The 21,523-nt window shown below is 51.1% G+C and overlaps 1 protein-coding gene across 1 annotated transcript in view; it reads right to left on the reverse strand.

Annotated features, from left to right (window-relative positions):
* The window catches only part of Map3k14 (mitogen-activated protein kinase kinase kinase 14), a 48,182-nt gene that overhangs the window by 3,260 nt on the left and 23,399 nt on the right, over positions 1-21,523 (reverse strand). Inside the window, exons 2-14 of the mRNA XM_021213313.1 lie at positions 18,636-18,910; positions 17,533-17,602; positions 16,170-16,380; positions 15,470-16,090; positions 14,133-14,270; positions 7,896-8,025; positions 7,569-7,700; positions 6,911-7,015; positions 4,206-4,369; positions 3,669-3,819; positions 1,941-2,273; positions 1,694-1,800; positions 1,012-1,156 (exon numbers count right to left, since the gene is read on the reverse strand). Of these exons, the coding sequence (XP_021068972.1) occupies positions 1,012-1,156; positions 1,694-1,800; positions 1,941-2,273; positions 3,669-3,819; positions 4,206-4,369; positions 6,911-7,015; positions 7,569-7,700; positions 7,896-8,025; positions 14,133-14,270; positions 15,470-16,090; positions 16,170-16,380; positions 17,533-17,602; positions 18,636-18,891 (2,563 nt within the window). The 5' untranslated portion in view covers positions 18,892-18,910. The remainder of the gene's footprint in view (positions 1-1,011; positions 1,157-1,693; positions 1,801-1,940; positions 2,274-3,668; positions 3,820-4,205; positions 4,370-6,910; positions 7,016-7,568; positions 7,701-7,895; positions 8,026-14,132; positions 14,271-15,469; positions 16,091-16,169; positions 16,381-17,532; positions 17,603-18,635; positions 18,911-21,523) is intronic.

Genomic DNA, 21,523 nt, shown 5'->3' on the forward strand with positions numbered 1-21,523 from the left:
TTCGAGACAGGGTTTCTCTGTATAGCCCTGGCTCTCCTGGAACTCACTTTGTAGACCAGGCTGGCCTCGAACTCAGAAATCCGCCTGCCTCTGCCTCCCTGAGTGCTGGGATTAAAGGTGTGCACCACCACACCCAGCTTCAAATATTTTTAAAATAGCAAGCCAATTCCAGAAAACTCAAGATCCAACAGAGACTATTTCTTTTTTAAATACAGAAGAGAGAAAAATCTAAAGATGTAACAGACAAGTTAGGCTACCCATCCTGACTCAGTAAACGTTTTTCTTAAATAATGCCACCCCAACCTTATCCCGTGCCATTTCTGCAGAGTTTTGAGCGTAAGTTGCTTTGAGTCATAACATCCCAATTTTAGCCCAGACAGGAAGCAAGCTCATCTTGCTTCCGCTCTCTCCAACATTCTTAAATTAGACTGTAGGCAACTTAAGAGTGTCTCTGAGCCTCTGGCATGGCCTTTGGCATGGCCTTGGGGCCTGACAGTCCTCAAGCTGGCCTGGGGAGAGCTGGTGCCTACGAGCTGTTACAATCCCCCCCCCCCAAGATGCTAACTTGACTATGGAGTGAAGCTTGAAAGCAGACATTTAAATGCCCACTCATCTTCTGACTTCAGATCCCAGCAGAGGATGCCAACAGACTTGTTGCTGGTTTCTTGATAAAACTGCTCCTGGGTGTGTTCCTATCTTCCTCATCAACAGGCATTTAGTATTCAGCTTCTGGCCCTGGCCTAGGATCGGCCATTTTCCTCCCCATGTTGTTGGCCTTCTGGGACTCTACAGGCAGCCAATGGAGGAGCAGTGGTTCTCCATTCTGGGAACCCTTGGGGGTGGTCAGGGCTCTCCGTCTAGACCCAACTTTCCTGGCAGGGGTGTGAGGTTCTGGATGGCAGGCACGTTCCTCTCCCACCCTTCTGTGCTGAGGAGAGGCCAATGAACTGCTGCTCTCTCGGCCCTTCCCTGGATGCTGGCAGGACTGGGCTGGAAGAGGGGAGACCATACCGTTGAAGTAGCTGGGGATGTCAGTAGGTCGCCCCCGGGCCAGCGCCGGGCTGTAGCTGCAGGCTCCTGCCTCAGCTTGGCTGTTCCAAGAGTGCACTCCGGAACTCAGGGTGTCCCGCGAGCTCTGAGAGGCCTTCGATGGATTCTGAACACAAAGGCAGGCACAGACTCAGGAAACCATCTCTGGCCTTGGTTTCCTTGGAACAAGAGGATCTGACCCTCTCGTAGGGTCAGACCCACCAGTCCTATGATAGACCCAAGGTATATTTCTATGTGGGACCAGAGCTACCGCCCACTCTTCAGACTACCTAAAGCCTTTTCTGATTCCTAGGTGTGTGGCAGGCATCCTGTCTCAGGCTGTGGGGCACAAGCAAGGAGGGTGAAGGCGTGTTTCTCTCTATATAGAGTCCCAACAAACGTAGCTCAACTATGTAATAGAAGGCAGACCAATATATGTGTTATTAGTAAAAATAATAATAATCATTTATCACGGGCCTTCATGTTTGTTTTAGGAGAACATCTGCTTTAGCCAAACTTTCCTTGATGAGTCTGCCTTAGCCTCTCACCCGTGTGAAACAGAAAACCACTCCTTCACCTGTTTGCCTCAGCAAAACACCATCCACCACAACTGACTCTCCAAAGTACCCTCAAGTTCCCACCTCAGGCTTGGTCGGCCACTCACCTTTTCGCTGTCGTCTGACAGCGAGAGGCTGTCGATACTGAGGCAGGAGAGGATCTGTTCCTGTTCCTCCAGAGAGAATGGCTGGGACAGGCTGTTGAGAAACAGTTCTGCAGGGGGGAGGGGGAGAGGAAGACAGTGTGAGGGGCAGGAGGAGTTATGGGGTTCCCAAGGTACCCCTGCACAGCCTGCAGGCGCTGCCCTGCCAGGGGAAGTGGGGCGTGGGGCGTGGCCACAGCTGAGCGCCCACCTATCTCCAGTTGCTGCAGCTCCAGCTCTGGCAAGGTTGCCCTCCGGTCTGGGAAGCTGGGGCCTTTGGCAGTGGCTGGGTCTAGGGAGGACAGAGGCAGGGGTTCCCACGTGCCAGACTCCTCCTTGCTCAGGTTCAGGGCTGGTGTTTTGTTCGGTTCTGGTGGTTCTGGCGGTAGAGGAGGCTGAGGCTCGGGGGCCCCGTCTGTGTTCGCCTTGGCTGGTGGGTTCTCTCTTGGTGGGGTAGGTAGGGTCTGGTGGCAGGTGGCTTGGTCTTGGGGTGGAGGTCTTGGTTCTTTATATTCTCCTTTCCAAGGACTTTTCAGACCTCCCACTGTAAGAGAAAAGGCACCCGAGGTGAGGGGGGAATGTGCAGGCATGCAGACACCAGCCCAGGAAGAATAGCCTATCAATTAAAAAAAATTAAATTACGGGCGTACATGTGTTGGTTATGAGTGCAGTGCCCATCAAGGCTGGAAGCTGGGGCACCAGATATCCTGGAGCTTCAGTTTCAGGTGGTTCTCCACCACTGGGTACGGGTGCTGGGAATTGAACTCGGGGCTTCGGGAAGAGCAGTATGTACGCTTACCTTCTCAGCATCTTCTCAGCCCCAGCTTTTGTCCCTTTAACTGCCACTGGTCTCCTGCCCACTGCTGAGTGACATTCTATCATGCCCCATTCCTGACTCGCTCTCTCTTTTTTTATTTGAGGCTTTTTTTATTTTTTTTATTGGGGCTTTCTTTGTAGCCCAAGCGGGTGCTCTATCTTAAAGTCCTCCCGTGTTTGTCTCTTAGCTAAGATCACAGACATGCTACATCCACATGTTTCAGCTCCCCCGCCCCCGTGCGTGTGTGTGTGTGTGTGTGTGTGTGTGTGTGTGTGTATGTATTTGAGACAAGGCTTCACTATGTAGTCCAGGCTGGCCTACAGCTAGCTATGTAGCTCAGGCTGGCCTTGAACTTACAGAGGCTGCTCTGCCTCTCGAGCAGGGGGAAAAGGCTACCTACCACATTTGGTCCTTTTTATTGTTTTATTTTATTTTTTAGACAATATCTCATTTTATATCCCAGGCCTCAAAGTCCAACAATCATCTCTGCCCCGCCTTTTAGGGGGATTCCAGGCCCGAGTCAGCTCTCCTAGCCTAAGATGGGTGTTGCTTTCTTTATTGATTTTTTTTAAACTTGCAATGGAGCTCTTATGGTGCAGCCTCCTCTCGGGGGTTCTTCTTCTCACTGAGTGCTCACCACCTACGGCTTTCAGCTCAGTTCCCGTACTCACTCTGTGCATATGGAGCGGTTGTAAGTGCTGGGTGATGTTCCAGCCCCAGTCACCTGCTTTCCCCTTGAGGGGCTCATAATCACTCTCTGCTCCCTCTAGCCAACAAGGCTATAGTGCACCAGGGGAGGAAAGTTTGGGTCGGCCCGAGCACTACCAGGTTCCCTCTAGCATGGATGGAGCCTCGTCAGTGCCCTCCCGGTGCCCAGGGAGTCCTGTGCCCGCGGTCCCACCAGCACTCGGTGTTGCCAATTTTCTGGCTCTTTACACGTGAGTGGCTATTGGGCATGTGTGGCTTTAATTTGCACTCTGAGTCACCTTTCCGTGTCATAGCCCCTCCTCCTCCATGTCCCAAGCTGGGCATCTACCCCAAGTCACTACCCTAAGCTTCCCATCCCTGAGGGGAGATGGGGGATTGAGGCTGTCTCGCCTTCCCTCTGCACAGGGCTCTCACCTTCCTGCAGCGCCTTGCCCACTTTCCTCCGAAGCTCCATGGCAGATGCTCGGTGGGCTGGCTCTTTCCTCAGCCCCTCCTGGATGGCCTGGGCTGTGAGGGGTGCGCAGGAAGGCGGGATCTCCCTGACTGGTGGAGGCTCACTGGCAATCTAGAGGCCAAAAGGTGACATTCAAGGCCTGCTGCCTCCTCTTTCCCCCCTCACAGTTCATGTTCGCTCTCCACCAATCCCTCCTTCCCTATGCATGCTTGGGGGTCTGCTATAAGGAAGGAGAGGACTGAGCCACAGCCAGTGGAGAGGCTCCTAGAACACGGAAACCTGCGTCCAAATAGGACAGGACAGTGCCTGGCAACAGGATACCATGCTCTCAGGACCTGGTCTAAAGGTGGCTGGGGGGAGGGGCTGGGGGGGGCCTAGGCAACAGGCAGAAGTGGCCTGCCATTGCTCACATCTGTCACGGAACCATCACTAGCCTGTGGCCTGAACCCGTAGCTGTTTGGGGCCTCCCCGCACAGCTGTTTGGGGCCATCGCTGACCTTGAGACAGAGCGGGCCTCGGAAGTACTGAGTCCAGGGGTGGCAGCCATTGAGCATGTGGAGCATCATGCAGCAGCTGCTCCAGATGTCCACCTTGGCATCGCAGGGCTTTCCCATCACCACTTCCGGTGCCATGTGGGTCTCCGTGCCAGGAATGTAGTCCCCTGAGGGAACAGGGCCGGAGGTAGAATCGTCATGAATTCATTGCCCACTCAACCTAATTCCCAGGCTGCCCCAGGCGGAGCACTTTAAGTTACAGGTGATTGTGTGGATGTGTGCAGGGGCATATGTGCTATGACATGCCTGTAGAGGTCAGAGAATAATAACTCTGGGGAGTCGGTCCTCTCTTTCTGCCTTTACACAGGGGATTAAACTTAGGTCACCAGACCTGCAGCAAGTGTCTTTTACTTGCTAAGCCATCTCACTGGACTGTGGTTTTACTTTGTTTTTTTGAGACAGGGTGTGTCTTTGTAGTCCTGGTTGTCCTAGAACTTGCTATGTAGACCAGGCTGGCCTTGAACTCACAGAGATCTGCCTTGCTTCTGCCTCCCACATGCACCACTATGCCTGGCCGTTTTTTGTTTTTTGTTTTTTGTTTTTTTTTTTGAAACAGAGTCTCACTTTATAGCCCAGGCTGGTCTTGAACTCACAGCAATCCTACTTCAGCCTCCCGAGTTCTAGGATTCAAGTGTGAGTCACTATGTCTACCTTGCTTGCATTTTTTTTTTCTCATATAAATAATGGTTTAGGAGATGTCACAGTAATAACACATACACAAAATAAGTAAAAAACAAACAAAAAACAAATCAAAATAAACATGCTAAATAAACAGAACCCCAACCCCTACTATAATGAAATCCAAGAAATTCATATGCACAAAAGCATATAATTATTAAACAGGTAAACAAGAGCCAACATATACAATTAGGTGGATGTCAACTTTTTTTTTCCTTTCAAATTTAGGCCTGATGCAGGTTAGGCAGTCACTTCACCACTGAGCTACAGCGAATCCCCCTTTCTACTCTCTATTTTGAGACAGGGTCTCATTAAGTTGTCAAAGCTGGCCTTGAATTTGCAATTCTTCTGCCTCAGCTTCCCAAGGCATGCTTGGCCTTGGCCCAGGCCCACCTCACTTCTCATCCATGCTGGGGTCCCCATTTTAGGATTACTATTTTAATAATCATAAAATATTTTATGATGATTATTAATTTTTTCAAGACAAGATTTCTCTGTGTAGCCATGGCTGTCCTGGAACTCACTCTGTAGACCAGGCTGGCCTCGCGTGTGCCACCACCGCCCTGACTTTGAATGTTTGACTCCTGTCTCCACCTGGGTTTAGAGTGCTCAGGGACTACAGGTATGTGACTTCATGCCCAGTTTACAGAATTCTGGAAAGTCAAGACTTCATGTGTGCTTGGTAAGTACTCTATGGACTATGCTATATCCTCAGCTTTCAAACCTAGATTTAAATATAAATAAATATGACATGAAAATAGAAGGTACAGTTGAGTTGGATGTGGTGGCTCATGCCTTTAATCCCAGCACACGTGGGAGGCAGAGGCAGGAGGATCTCTTTGAGTTTGAGGCCAACCTGGTCTATATAGAGAGTTCCAGAGCTACATAGTAAAATGCTGTTTAAAGACAAACAGAAATGGTGGCTGGAGGGGGTGACAGCTAAAGAAAAAGGAGGGAAAGCCCGAATGGAGGGAAGGGGGGCGTGGAGTGCAATGGGGGTGGGGACAAACAAAATATGATGTTTTCTCTTATATGCAGGGTCTACATTTAACTACACAGCATGAGTCACATGAAAGAAGGGAGGGACTGGAGAGATGGCGAGGTGGTTAAGAGAACAGAGGGGAGATTCAGGGCAGGCAGGGGACCAGAGGGGACCAGAGGTATAAGTAAGAGCAAGGTAAAAGCATGCACGTGTGTGCACGCACTCGGACATGTCATAGTTGTTTAATAGACAAGATGAAGAAGGGATCAGAGCACTAGCCTTAATACGAACACTGAAGCAGGGGGATTGTGTGTTTGAAGCCAGTCTGTACCACACAGTGAGACCATGTCTCATAAAAAAAGAAAAAGAAAAAGAAAAAAAAGAATGAACAACAAATGGGCTGGAGAGATGGCTCAGCATTAAGAGCACTGGCTGAGAGGTCCTGTTCAGTTCCCAGCACCCACATGGTGGCTCACAACCATCTGTAATGGGATCTGGTGCCCTCTTCTGGCCTACAGTCATACATGCAGGCAGAACACTGTATACATAATAAATAACTTTTTTCTTTTTAAATAACAAAACACACATAAAAACAAGAAAGTAAAAAATATAAATTTTTAGCTGGATATAGCATACTTTTAAACCCTAGCACTTAGGAGGCAGAGGCAGGTCAATCTCTGTGAATTTGAGGCCAGCCTAGTCTTTATATGGAGTTCTAGGTCAGCCAGTACTACTACAAGGCCTGGACCTTTTGGCCCTTGCTGCGTAAGGTCACATGGCCATGGGACATCTGGCTGGCACCTGTTGCTGAGACTATGCACAGCAAGCACCTGTACCAACCCACGGTGGCTGTGAAGATGAATTAGTCCTACTTGGGGATGGAGAGTGGTCACAGCTTTTACCCCATCTGGAAAGCATGGTGGTGGGTTACTAATGCCGAGTGATGGCTACCGGTACTGTGATCGTGAGGTGGAGAATGAGGCTTTACCTGTGAGTAAGGATTTTCCTAGGCCATCAGGTTGCAGGCACAAGGCGTGGCCAAAGTCACAGAGGGCAGCTCGGCTTCCATCACTGGACAGGAGCACGTTGTCAGCTGCAGGCAGCCCCGGGACAAAGAGCAAGAGGGGGAACAGGTTAGTCACGTCAGGCTCCAGGCCCCAGCCCGCCCTGGCTTGGCTTGACCTGGCTTCTAGTCAGACAACTTTCTGGCTGCTCCTACACGGCAGCTGCAGCTTCTCATTGGTCTTGTTAGTCAGGGAAAGCGGTGTGTGTGTGTGTGTGTGTGTGTGTGTGTGTGTGTGTGTGTGTGTGTGTTGGTGGTGGCTAGCTGAGGCTAGAGGCAGACAGCAGGCTGCATCTGAGCAGCATCTCTTAGAACACCACTTTCCCAGAGTGCTCTCTCTGCCGCCCCACCCTCTCCCAGAGGTCATCAGTTGGCAGGAGTTTAGTCTTCAGTTTTCTATGAGCACCAGTGCAGGAGACTCACAGTGCTAGATGCAGGGTCTAGAGAGATCATCCCCCACCCACGAGGCACAGCCCTGTCAGTGACTCAGGCGTCTATCTTGAAGACAAGCAGGCAGGCCTACAACTGGGAGGAAGTCTGAGGGGGAGTCCGCTGGGATCAGGGCATGGTGACTAGGCCTTACCTTTGACATCGCCATGCAGAATCCTGCGTATGTGGAGGTACTCCAGCCCCTCCAGAGCCTGGCCCAGGTAGTAAAGGGCTCGGTCTTCTGGCAGACAGCCCTTCTGCTTTATGAGCTGACCGAGCGAGCCACCTAGGTAAAGAACAGTCAGTCTTTGTGGGGCTTTCCCAGGCCTCCACGCAGGCTGAGGGCAAGAGCGAAGGGCAGGTGAGGTAAGGGAGCAGGGGTAAGATGTCAGACTGGACTGAGGAGAGGTGAGGGTCTAAGTGGGGGTTACCTCTTGGCCTTGAACCTTGAGCAGGATAAAGACAGGGCCTGTCTCCTCACCTTCTAGCAGTTCCATGAAGATGTTCACCCACGGGCCTTCTCTCACAGCACCATAGAGAGGGACGATTCTGGGCGAGCTCAGACCAGCACAGGCCACCAGTTCCTCTGCCCGAAACACCTCAAGCCGTACCTGAAAGACCCAGAGGCCCCTGAGTCAGGGTGAGGGGTGCGGGCTGGGGAACCCTTGGAATTCTATGCACAGAAACTAATGATGCTCTCAGTGGTGGTGCCCAGGCCTAGTGGGCCCAGGTGGGCCTGCCTGGCCCTTGGGAACTGAGTGTAACCCATGTATAATCAATCCCCTGGTGTCAGATACCAGTGCCACAGTGCTGACTGCACAAAAAAACAGTCACACAGAAACATTTCTTTTTTCCCAGGCTCCTGGAATATTTCCCACCCTCAATCTGCCAAACACATTCTGTACCCCCAGCTCTGCTGGGAGAAAGTCTCTAGGCCATGAGATCTTATGAACCCCGCCTACCCTGTACCTGCTACAGGCCTCATCATGTATCTCAGGTTGGCTTTGAACTTCCAATCCGCCTCAGCATACCAAGTGCTGGGATAGTAAGGGTGTACTGCCATGCCTGACTCTGTGAGGCGTCTCTGAACCAGTGGTTCTCAACCTGAGGATCTCAACCCCTTTGGGGGCTGAGTGACCCTTTTACAGGGGTCACCTAGGACCACTGGAAAACACATATTTATTATGATTCATAACAGCAAATTACAGTTAGGAAGTAACGATGAAAATAATTTTATGGCTGGGGGGGGGTTTCACCACATGAGGAACTGTATTAAAGGACCACAGCATTGGAGGTGGCACACACCTTAAATCCCAGCACTTGGGAGGCAGAGGCAGGTGGATCTCTGAGTTCAAAGTCAACCTGGTCTACAGAGTGAGGTCCAGGACAGACAGGGCCAGGGCTACACAAAGAAACCCTGCCTCAAAAACGAAAACAAAACCAAAACAAACAAGCAAACACACAAACAGGGTGGCAGAGTCAGGAAGGTGGAGAAGCCCTGCCCTGCATCCTCAGCATCCCTTGTAGCAACTTTCTTCTTAAAGATTAATCGTGTGTGTGTGTGTATGTGCAAGTATATGTTCTACACGTGTGAGGAGGGCCGAAGATTATTCCAGGTCCAGGAGGTTGTGAGCAGCCATGCGGGTACTGGGAACCGAACTCAGGTCCTCTGGAAGAACAGCCAGTAGCTTTTAACTGCTGAGCCATCTCTCCAGTCCCCCTCGTAGCAACTTGATTATAATTACCTGCTTTAATTTTTTCATAGTGTGTTACATGTGTTTGTTGATGGCCTGACATCTTCTCTACTGTACTGAGGCAAGGTCTCTGTTGAAACAGAGCTTGCCTGGGGAACTCATGTCCCTGTCTCCAAGTTGTGGGATTACATGTGGCCACCATGCCCATCTGGCTTTTTTTCTGCAGGTTCTTGGAATCAGAACCCCAGTCCTCGAGATACACTTCACCCACTGAACTCTCTCCCCAGTCTCAGTTACTTATTCCCAAAGGACTAAACTGTCCAAGTAGACAGGCCTGTATTTATATTACTGTTTACTCTGTAGCTATTTCCCTAGCATCTGGGTACACAGAGGATCCTAGGGATGGGTTGGCCAATGCCTCTCATAATCTGGAAGTCTGGGGTCACTCCTATTTGTGGGGTCCAGCATCTTGGGATGGCAAGAGGCATTAGGCCATGGATACAAACATCTTGTGCTTAGTTTCTTGGTTAGGTCATTCACAGAAAGGCCTCTTGCTGCCATCAGCCACGTGTCGAAGAGAATGGTGGGGACACAGCTGCCTGCTCGAGGTAGTGTAAGGATTCAGAGAGATGGGGTCTTTCTCCATGCTTGGTGACTAAGACTCTTGGGCAGAGCTGGCTTCCCACTTCCTCCTGCCAACTCAAAGCTTACCAAACATGTCCTATATTGAACTTATTGGCTGCTGTGGGGTCTCTGGAGAAGCACCGCCAGGGGGCGACAGCGGTAACAGACTAGTTTGGCCCAGCTTTTGTTTCCAGACTTGCTGCCTGGACAAACAGGAGCTCTTCCCATGGGGGGGGGAGGGGTGTTGGACTTTTGCCTATCAGGGGACAATGTCTCTCTTTTGGTTACTTAAAGAATAACAAGTTTGGTTAGCGCACATGAAGTCTGATGGAGAAGGCTCCCCTCCTCCATGGCCAGACAGCACCTGAAGCCCCTCTCTGAACCTCAGGGCTCTCATGCTAGGCTGTGATGGGACATGAATGGGAATTTACATTTAAGATCCACTACCAAATGCCTGGCGCTGTTCAGCACTAGATGATGGTTTTCATAGAACAGACTCTGAAGGGGTGGCTCTGTGTGATGGGGAAGCTGAGACTGGCACAAAGAGCTCATCCAAAGTCACTGAAAACAGAGTACCACAGCTTCCTTTAGGAGGCCCGACCCTAGACCCTATCGCTGCTGCACTCCAGGCTTAGCTTGGACTCCTGGAGGCAGCATTCCCGGGAGACTGAGACAGTATCCAACACAGCCCAGTGCAGAAGCCACTTCCCTCCACTGCAGTGCCAGGGCACCTGAGCCTGGGGACAACTTTCCCTCCTCTAAACTCCTTATTTTCTTTAGCATATTAATCTGATAAGTGGGGTACAAGTCACTTCAAAAGTGTCTGAAGATTGCAGGAATATCCATGATGGGAGGGGAACACAGAATGGGACACGGATGCCTAAGAAATCAGGGTCCCCATTTCCTCCTCTTCTTCCAGATGGTGCCCCTTTGATCCCTGCTCACAAACAAGGGCTTGTGGCTGATGCCACTTCTCCAGCACAGCCTGGGTTGGTTCAAAAATCTAGCCTTGGCCAGGGAGATGGCTCAGCAGGCGAAAATCAGCAGAGCCAGCGTGTGATCTCAATCTGATCTCTGAAGCCTACAGAAAAAGCCAGTGTGGCCCTGCACATCTGCAGTGCCAGCATGCTCACAGTGTGAAGGGAGGACTGGCTGGAAGCTCAAGAGGCTGGGAATATAGCTCACTGGTACACACTGGCCTACCGGTTCAATCCTGAGACAACACACACACACACACACACACACACACACACACACAGGCACGCACAAAAAACCACAAAGACCACACATACCATACACACACCACATACATATATCACAGTATGGTAATGCACACATACCCCACACACATATACACACCCCCCCACACACCACATACTAAATACACACACACACATACACACACTCACATACACATAAGGCTTCAAAACACTCTCCTTTGGATTCCACATCTTTGTCCCTGGTCCCTGTACTGTGTTTGGCACAAAGCAGGTATTTCAGGACAGCTGGTTTGACTTGGCCAGTGACACTCTATTCCAGATCGGTGACAGAGCCAAAAGGAGGCTCCCAGAATTCTATGCTTGGGCCAGATGGCTTAAAACAAGCAGTTGCTTACTCTTGTTGAGGGCAGATAGCAATTCTTGGAGAAACTGCCTAGTGATATGGCTTCTCTGCCATCAAACTGTGTCCATGACCACACATGCAACTCACATAAACTTTAGGATCATGTTCCAAGAATTTAAAGATCCTATAAGTACATTCTCCAACAGGGAGAACTTATATATTGGTTGCTTTAAAAGCCTGACTGTTCTGTGTGAATCAAGGAGAAATCCTGCCTAGCATGTATTTCATGGTGTGTGTGTGTGTGTGTGTGGGTGAATCACAGTGTAGAATAATCTTTAGAACTGGATCTCATTTTCATAAAAGATACAGCCAAATTTAAACAAAGAGTCTTAAAAAAAAAGACGACATGGCATTTTTGAGGACAAGGGAAACCTTTGTTTGGTGGCATTGGACTTCATTTATGGTGACTCAGTACTTGTTTGCAACTGGAAAAGGGGCTGGTGAGGTGGCTCAGCAGGTAGAGGTGCTTGCTTCCTGCCAACCCCGAGTTCTTCTCTGACCTCCATATCTGCATCATGACATGTGTGCCCCCCCAAAAAAACATGTCATAAGAATTAATTAAAGATACATAAAAGATTAAAACCATAAAAACAAGACAAGGCCTCACATGAAGAGATCTGAGGCCGATAGACATGTGACCTAAGCCCACAGATGTTCCGGAAGGAGGACCAAGGGGCCGCTACTCATCTCCAGGGTCCTTCCCACGAGCGCTGAGCGGGAACAGACAGCCTGACCCTGATTCCCAGACTGTCCCCTGTCCCCTCACTATTCCTTTGCCAGGAACTCAGGGAACTTTTTGTGTATGTAGTGTCAGAATTAGAACCCAGGGCCCAATACTCACAAGGCAAAAGCCCTAAGATTAGCTCTTATGTGGTCTTAGAGCTAAAAACCATACAGGACGAACGTTAAGCCCTAACCCTTCTACTGCGAGGAAGGAGGGGCTGATGTTACCCGCCAGCTGGAGGAAGAAGGTAAGAGCTCTGAGGTGGACGGCCAGAGCCCTGGGAAGTCCAGGCCGTATGCCTGGAGCTTTTCCAACTGCCCTGGACACAGGACAAGAGAACTGTATTAGGGTTGTTTACCCTGTTGCTTGGGACTCGGAGGATCTCAGCTGAGGAACAGCTGAGAGGCCGGTGACTAAGCTCCCATCACTGGGCATCCATCTGTAGGACACTTCACACTGTCTCACCGCCTCCCACTGCCTCTCCTTTCGGAAGGGACAGCTGAGCCTGCTCTGGTGGACTGGGGAGGGGGACTGCGGCTAAGGAGGTTAGACACGAGGTCCTGGCATCCGAGTGGAAGATGACCCATGGCTTGTGCTGCTGAGGGGTGGGGAGTGTGGGTGGGACTTGCTCCCTTCATGTAGCCTGTATGAAATCTGAGGTAAAGCTTACAGATTCTTCTCTTATCCTTCCACTGAGATTCAGCTTTGACATCTACCACAGCCTGGCCCAAGAATGAACCCAGGCAATAACTCAGGCTTATTTATGTCCCAGCCGGAGTCTTTCCCAAAGCCCAGGGCAGCCATGACGGCAGAGGCAGGGTCCGCTCTGCATGGCGGCCGCCCAGGAAATGCTGCACCTGGGTGATCTCATTACTTGGTCTCTTTCCTTGGAGATCAGGATATGAGCCAGTTATTTGAACCTGTGGGCAATCCCCCCCCAAAACAACAAAAACCCCAAACAAAACAAAGTCACAACCCAACTCAAACAAAATCCCCCAAACGACGATCCATATAAATTCCGGTCGGTCCTTAGTCCTTTTGCTTAGGGACAAGCTGGCTCCCAGTTGAGGAGAGGGGACGTCCAGGACAGGGTTTGAGAGATGCTGAGGAGCAGAGCTGACACTGCTGAGCCTTGAGGGTCTGCAGCTGCCTGTTCCCATCTGGGCTGGAATAGTGAGGCTGGGACAGTCAGGCTCTGGGACACCCAGGGCTACCAGGGTGGCCGTGGGCAAGTCACAGGGGAGGTGACTTCCTGTGGCATGTCAAGACCTTAGGACAAAGAGTCTCCTTTCCCTTTCTCTCTTCAAAGCTATGGTCTGTGACAGATTTGGGCTTGAACCCAATTCAGCCACCGGTGCAGGTTCTTAGCGTCTGCCCGGGTCACTTTTCCACATTGTTGTCCTGCCTGTCTTGGCCCACAGTGCACTCAGCCAACGGGAGGCAGGTTTAATGTCCAGTGCTTAGCCTCCTGGAGGGAGACACCTGACAGGTGGTGGTGACTGTTACTGTTCTAATCACTCAGCCATGCTTAGCTCTGTGGCCTGAGGTTTTTTTTTTCTTTGTTTTTGTTTTTTGTTTTTTGTTCAGCACAAGCTTCCTGTGAACTCAAACATCTCCCAGGCCTGGACTTGCCCCTACAGGCCCTGGCGTCCTCAGCGGCCAGGGCTGTATCCAGACCTGAGCTGCGTGCTCCTGTAGTGCCTCTCAGACATGCATACCAAAGGCAGCAATCAGGCCAGGCCACGTGACACAGCAAGCAGCTTCCTCCCAGCTCCAGCTGACCCAAGAGCAGCTAGGGTGCCAACCATCCAGGCAGAGCCCGGGATGCCCCATGACTACTGTTGACAGAAGGCAGAGGCAGAGGGCAGCAGCCCCTGTATGGCTTCCCTTTCAGCTCTCTGGAGTTTTAGTTACTATGTAATTTTTTTTTCCCCCGAGTCAGGGTCTCACAGCGTAGTCCGGCTGGCCTAGGATCCGTGGCCATCCTCTTGCCTGAGCCTCCCCAGTGTTGGAAATTTGGGTGCCAGCCCAGCGGTGTATCACCTCAGCATACCTTTTTGACAGCACACTGGAAGCCTGTCTGCTTGTCCTTCATTCTGTGGACCTCGCCGAAGGAGCCTCTGCCCACCCGAGGCTGGTGTGTCATCCAGTGGACCTCTTCTCGATACTCATAATCCACTGGCTTGAGTTTCTGGGGTTGAAGAGGAGGAGGAGGAGGAGGTCAGTACCAATGACCTGGGCAGCAGAGGGAGAGGACTGCAGTGGGGAAGGTTCTCCAGCCAACAGCAAGGGCCAAAGATACCATCAGACCTACAGCGCGATGATAAAGGAAGACAGGCCAATGGAGTTCAGAGGAATAAGAAGACAAAGGTGGGGCTGGAGAGACGCCTCAGAGGTTAAGAGCACTGACTGCTCTTCCAGAGGTCCTGAGTTCAATTCCCAGGAACCACATGATGGCTCATAACCACATATAATGAGATCTGGTGCCCTCTTCTGGCCTGCAGGCAGAGTGCTGTATACTTAAATCTTAGAAGACAAAGGTGGCCACCATAGGCTGCTTGGGGGCAGGGTGGCAGATAATTCCTGTGATGAGAAGCAGAGTCACCAACAACCTTGATAATGGAACTTATAACTCAGTAACTAGAAGGTTGAAGAGACAGGGGCAAGCAAAAAAGTGAATGGAATCAATCCCTCAAGTTGAACACATCACTTCAGGTTCCAAAGTTATTCAGGCAGAGAACTGAAGGGGGTCGGGGGAGGGTGGCATCCTTTGCTCATGGGACATTTTTACTCAACACACACAATCCAGCGACCTGAGGATCTGAAAAAAAAGTGGCAGCTCGCAAGGCGGTGGGAAGTGAGGCTGTGGGTGGGGGCCACACAGATGCCACACAAGCAGTAAAGGCCAGGTTTGCTCCTCACCCTGTGGCTACGGATTGTGCGGAACCTTTAAGAGGTGTGGCCTAATGGGGGAAAAGTATGCCTAATACCAGGGCGGGGTGTGTGTGTGTGTGTGTGTGTGTGTGTGTGTGTGTTGCCCTTCAAGAGAAAGTTGAGATCACAGCCTTCTCTGCTTTCGGGTCTGGTGGGGTCAGTATATCTTCTCCACCAGGCACGCAGCCATAGTGCTGGGCCCAAACAAACCTTTCTTCAAGTTCATTGTTTTATGCCTTGTGTCATGGCAACAGAACCCCCCATTACACAGTCCCCAGTGCTGCAATCCGCAATGAGCAAACTGATTTGTTAGCATGGGTGTGAGGGGCTCTGTCATCCAGGGAACCCTCTCTCAGGGTCTGTTCCCACTCTGCTTCCAGAGCGAGCCCCACCCGGAGCCCCATCTGTGGCCTCTCAGCTGGGAGGTGGCGGCTGGGCTTGAGGGAGGTTAGTTACCTCAGTAAGCAGGACCCCCTCGTTGTCCTCAGTTTCAGGGCTGAGCCTCTGCAGCTTGGAGCTCCCTGACGACCACGTCTTAGCCAGGCTGGCCAGGCTGTGGGCCTGGCCTGAGCTCACACTTCCTTGGAGCGCATGCACCAGGTAGTCCTCCACGGGAACCTTTTCTAGGGCACCCCGAGACAGGCATCTGGACTCCAGGCGTGTGCCAGGCAGGGGTTTCTGACAGTCTCCGTGGGCCAGTTTGCTTAGGTGCGGTGGGCCAGGCAGAGGCCGCTGGCCGCTGACACCGGCTAGTTTGTCCAGGATGGTGGAGTCCAGCGTATAGGGTCTCCAGGGCTCCAGGGGGTAGAATGGGAAAGGATGGGGCATTCCGCTGTAGGGGAAGGGGTGAGTGGGGTGGGGCAGGGGGCCTGCGGCCTGGGGGTGGTGGAGTTTCCACACGTGGTTTAGACATTGCAAGGGGCTGATCAGTTTGTGGAGTTCTGGTCGAGGCAGTACCGGTCGCAGGCCTTCATTTTGTTTCTTAAAGCACAGGTGACCAAGGCCTGGGCCCCCCAGAGGCTTGGTGAACTGGGAGACATTTCTGGCATAGAGGTTGCCTAGTGGAGACTCATCTTCCTGCAGGAAAAATACAGGCGTTACAAGTCCCAGTCCAAACGCCCATGAGCCGGGACCAGGGCAACGGGCAGGATCTCACCTGGACTGGGATGGTACAACTCTCTTGCTCAGGGGTTCTGGGCAGGGGCTTGGCTAAGGCCACTCCTGCCTGGGCCAGTGACTTCGACCTCTTCTTCCTACGTTTTTTTCGGGCTTTGCCGTGACGTTTTCCCCTCCGGCACACACGGGCCATTTTGCCTTCAGTTGCATGGGCCACATTGTTGGGGATTTGATCGAGACTCTCAGACTGGCTGTCAAAAAAGGGGCATAGCCACATTCTGAGTGCAAGGGAGTGAGAAGACAGACTCTTAGTGCAAAGCCGGCTCTGTCATTGCAGTCACGCATGCTTAATGACAGGGGACGCGTGCGAGGAAGCGCGGCGTCAGGTGAATCTGCCTGTGCATCACAGTATACTAGCACAACCGCGGACAGCTGTATACCAAGAGCTGCTGTGAGCCTGTGGGACTGCTCTTGTGTAAGTGGTCCACTGTTGACTAAAACACTGTTGTACCTCTGTACTTAAAGTGTGTACTTAAAGTACTAGCTCCTATCCCCCCAACCCGAGGAATACCAAATTTTCTCATTTATTAAAGTATTTATACCACATTGGGGTGGTGATGAGGTCCAAACGAGAGCAGTTCATAAGCCTTAGTGCCTGGCGGCTCAGCAGGTTGCCCCATAAAGTGCTTGTTGCCGCGGCCCGGGGCGGACCCTCAGTCCTTCTCCAGGGCACCAGCTCTCTTGCCGCTCCTTGGGTGAACTGACCCAGAGGGGGCTGGTCTTGGGACTGGCATCTTAGCTCTGACAGGTCAGAGTTTCTGTTATCTCTCCCTTAGCCCTTGGACGTATCTAGTTGCCATGGGAACATGAGACGCTGACAAATGGAGTCCCTTTCTGGCTGGGTGTAGCTACCAAGGATCTGCCAGGCTCCCACCCATGTCAGGTATTATTGGAACTTGCTTCAGGCAAGGGTCTGAAGGAGGTGCTGTGAAAACAGCCATGGGCTCTGACCACAGCCTCAGCCACAGCCCTTCCTGGGATGCTGGGAGCCTGCAAACGGTCTCTCCAGCAGCCAAAAGAAGAGTTCATCCTCTGGGCCAAAAGATGCCTGAGGTTACATAAGGTGCTCATGGCTATATACCAGTTCAGAGTCGCTGCTGCTCCCAGAACCCTCCTTGCTGAGGGGAAAGCAGAGGTGTCTCAAGGACTCAGGGTAGAGTAAAAATAAAATGTCAAGCTTGACGGAGCCAGGGACAGCTTCTGAAACGCTGGGTGGCTGCCAGGAGCAGAGCCCAGGTGCTGAAGCAGGGAACTAGAGGCCTGGTGGGCGTGGCCTGGGCAGGCAGCTGGCCGGTGGGCGTGGCGTGGGCTCCCTCCTTCCCAGCTCCAGTTGGCTTTCTTACCTGTACTGCTGTGACCCAGCAATGAAAATGCGTTCTGAGAAGGTGGGGCTGAACTCTTGGCTATTCTCACCTGTGATCCAGGGAAAAGGGTCAGATTAGCGGGGAATGAGAACAAAGACAAAGTCAGCATTTAGGAGAGAGCGTTTTACAGATGGGGCCCCAGTGACCACTTTCTTTCTCTGTCATATTCCTCTGTCTGGTGGCTCACCTCCCAGCCACAATCTTCTCTCGCAGTCGGGGCTACCCTGTGCCCCACCTTACCAGTGAAGCCTCCTAGAACATCCCACATGCCACAGGGCACACAGCTGCCCCCTTGATAAACAAGCTGGCACGTATTTCTGTTTACACGCATGTGTCTGTATGGGCACTCAGCTCATCTGAGTTCGTTTTTCAGTGGTCTTTCCTCGTTAGGAAAAGCCTCGGGAAGTGAAGCAGAGGTTGCATATACATGGAGAGAGATGCCAGGTTCTCTGGGTTCTAGCCCGAGACACCTGGACTGGAAGATGGTGCTGATGGTGGGAAGGGGGCTCTAGTGCTACCGTGCCCCCCCTCCCCCCGCCGCCCCGGGAGTTCTTGTTTCCCAGGCAGCCATCAGTATCTACCATCTGGAGGCAACAGGAGTAGAAGTGGAGAAAGCCAGGCTTGGCCTCGTGCTGAGGCTAGCAGCTCAGAGACTGGCACAGCAGGCATAAGAACAGGGTAAGGGTCTGTAGGCCAGAGGGGCTTTCTGGAGACGCGGCCTTTCCTTTCTGGGCCTCTCCGCAGGCTACCGTTCAATGCTGCAATGGAAGGCTAAGGGCCAGCTTGATGGTCCTGTAAAGTCCTTAAGCAATCCTGACTCTTGGCTGCTCCCTGTTTGGGTCACAGTGGCACAGCCTCTATTTGCTATGGCCCCCATGATCCACCCTAGCATGTTTACAGCTCCTACGTACACAGTCTGGGCTAGACCCTCAATTGTGTCTGTAGAGATGCTTCTAGAACAGTCACTCTGACCTTGCTCTCATGGGAGTCATGGGGACTCCCAGGCTGGCCTCTTGTACCCAGCCACCCATCTTTGAGCCCACTCATTTGTCACTGTATCCATAGCAACCCCAGGTCCTTACATTCAGCCTGGGCGATGATGGAGATGGCCGGTGGTCCACCCTCAGAGCCTTCCTTGGCTGTGCCTTTGGTGATCACATCGTTCAGGATCTCCCACTTCCCACAGAACACGGGGCTCTTCTCCACAGCCTCAAGCTTGAAGATGCAGCTCTGCTTCTTCCCCAGTGACTGCGTCTTCTCCTTGGCTTTGGCAAGCTCCTTCTGCTGCCCGCCTGCTGACCCAGGAGTGCCTGGGCAGGCCACTTCCATCACGGCCATCTCCCAGGCTCGTGCTCACCTTGACAGGTCAAACACAGACTTGGTCAAGTCCCAGGCCCTGTGTAGTCAGCATAGATTAAGCATGCTTGGAGGGGAAATGAGTGCTTGCCTCTCTCTCTCTCTCTCTCTCTCTCTCTCTCTCTCTCTCTCTCTCTCTCTCTCTCTCTCTCTCTCTCTCTCTCTCTCTCTCTCTCTCTCTCTCTCTCTCTCTCTCTCTCTGTGTGTGTGTGTGTGTATGGGGGTCATGTGAGAGGTTCTTGGCTCTTTATGTTGAGTGCTCTCATCCTCTAGACACTGAATGGTAAGGATGCCAACCTTGAAACATTTACTACAAGCATTCTATTTGTGGGAGCCCTAGTCTACGGGCACTGTAGTATAAAGGGATTCCTCTGGAGGCTGGAGAGATGGCTCAGTGATTAAAAGCACTGCTACTTTTCCAGAGGACCCAGGTTCAATTCCCAGCACCCACATGGTGGCTCACAACTGCCTGTAAGTCCAGTCCCAGGGGACCCTTAAACATACATACACGAAGGCAAAACACCAGTGCACATAAAATAAGTCATTTAAAAAAAGGATTCCTCTTCTGGGCTTTCAGAGAGACAGGAGTTATTTTCTTCAGAGTGTAGCCACTGGTAAATTGCCCGTGCTCCAGTAAATAACCTCACACCCATACTCATGCAAATGACCTTTGTTAAACTCAGTGTTAATATGCGCACTGACACACTGACAGGCAAGTAGGAAGGGTATGGGGAGGGGAATGGGAGGGAGATAAGAGGAAACAGATGGCTCAGCAGTTAGGGCACTGGCTGCTTCTGCAGAGGGCATGGATTTGGTTCCTCGTACCCACTCAGTGGCTCACAGCCATCTCTAACTCCAGTTCCAGGGGTCCAGTGCCCTCTTCTGACCTCCATGGGTACTGCACACATGTGTTGCAAATTATATATAAAGGTAAACCATTTTAAATAATTTTAAATAATTTAAATTACACATAATTAAATAATCTAAATTATTATTATATGTTTTTTGGCTTTTGGAGACAGGTATATCCCTGGCTGTCTTGGATCTCAGTCTGTAGACCAGTCTAATCTCAAACTCAAAGATCTGCCTGTTTCTGCTTTCTGAGTGCTGGGATCAATGGTGTGTGATATCACCACCTGGCCTAAAAATAAAAAACTTTTAAAAAAGAAGATAATGGAGTGAGTATTATAAAAATAAATTATACACATATACAAAATCAAAGAGCAAATAAGAATTTTTTTTTCCCAGATAGGGTTTCTCTGTGTAGCCCTGGCTGTCCTGGAACTCACTCTGTAGACCAGGCTGGCCTCAAACTCAGAATTCCACCTGCCTCTACCTCCTGAGTGCTGGGATTAAAGGCGTGCGCCACCATGCCCAGCTAAGAATGTTTTAAAGAGTCAGTCCTTCCTTCCCCTGCAGACAGCAGCAACATGGAATTGGACTTTTCTTGTCCCTACGATGACTAAACCTCTTCCTGTTGTACAGAAAACTTCATTTACCTGGGACAGGGAGGTGAATCTCATCCTCCTGAAATGTCACCTCACAGACCCCAAGGACACCCTGCTTCACAGAGAGCAAGCACATCTACACATCTACACATGGTGGCTTTTCTCCAAAGGAGAAAATCAAGGTTTGGTTTTGTTCTTAGCAGGAATAATATATGCACAGTTATGTCATGATGGGGATACATTTTGCAAATGTGTTGCCAGAAGATTTTAGCATTGTGTGATTATCACAGAGTGCATTATGACATCATGGGGAGGGAGTCTTATGGGGCTAGGGGGTACATGCAGTTCATTGTTGGTTGGAACACTGTCATGAAATGCATGGCTTGATATGAATACATGTGTGCATGGAAATGTCACAAGGTCCACCATTCAGCCTAATAAGGCGCTGAACACTTGGCTCCTTTCCCATGATGCAACTGCCTGTGGCTCTCTAGAAAATGGCTTCCTCCTCAGATGTCCAAAACTGATTTGCTGAAAACTTCTAGGAGACATTTTTCTTTCGGGCGATGGTAGGAGAAGCGTTCATGCTGGAGGCCTTAACACCAGCCAGTACCCTGCCACAAACATGAAATCCCTCCTTTCTCTGGGTTCCAAACGGACCATGCTGAGCCTTCCCAGGAAGCTGAACCGAGTGCAGCCATAAACTGCTGGACAGCCTGTCCATAGCAGAGACGCTAGAGTCGCTTTGAAAAGAACAGGGGCTGTCCCTGCCCATCAATATTGGAAGACTTTTCTTTTTCTTTTTTCCAGGACCAGTTTCTCTGTGTAGCCCTGGCTGTCCTGGAGCTCACTGTGTAGACCTGGCTGGCCTCGAACTCAGAGATCAGCCTCCTGCCTCCTGAGTGCTGGAATTGGGCATGTGTCACTGTGCCTAGCTTTTTAAAGACTGGAATGTTTCTGTTCTTATGTGATGCTAGGGATTGAGCCCAGGGCCGCCAGCATATTAGATGTGCGCTCTACCACTGAATTATACCCTCCGTCAAAACAAGACTTAAAAAAATTACGTTCGGAGCTGGTGAGATGGCTCAGTGGGTAAGAGCACCCGACTGCTCTTCCAAAGGTGCAGAGTTCAAATCCCAGCAACCACATGGTGGCTCACAACCATC

Source organism: Mus pahari, chromosome 14 (assembly GCF_900095145.1).
Source record: "Mus pahari chromosome 14, PAHARI_EIJ_v1.1, whole genome shotgun sequence".
NCBI classification, from domain to species: Eukaryota; Metazoa; Chordata; class Mammalia; order Rodentia; family Muridae; genus Mus; species Mus pahari.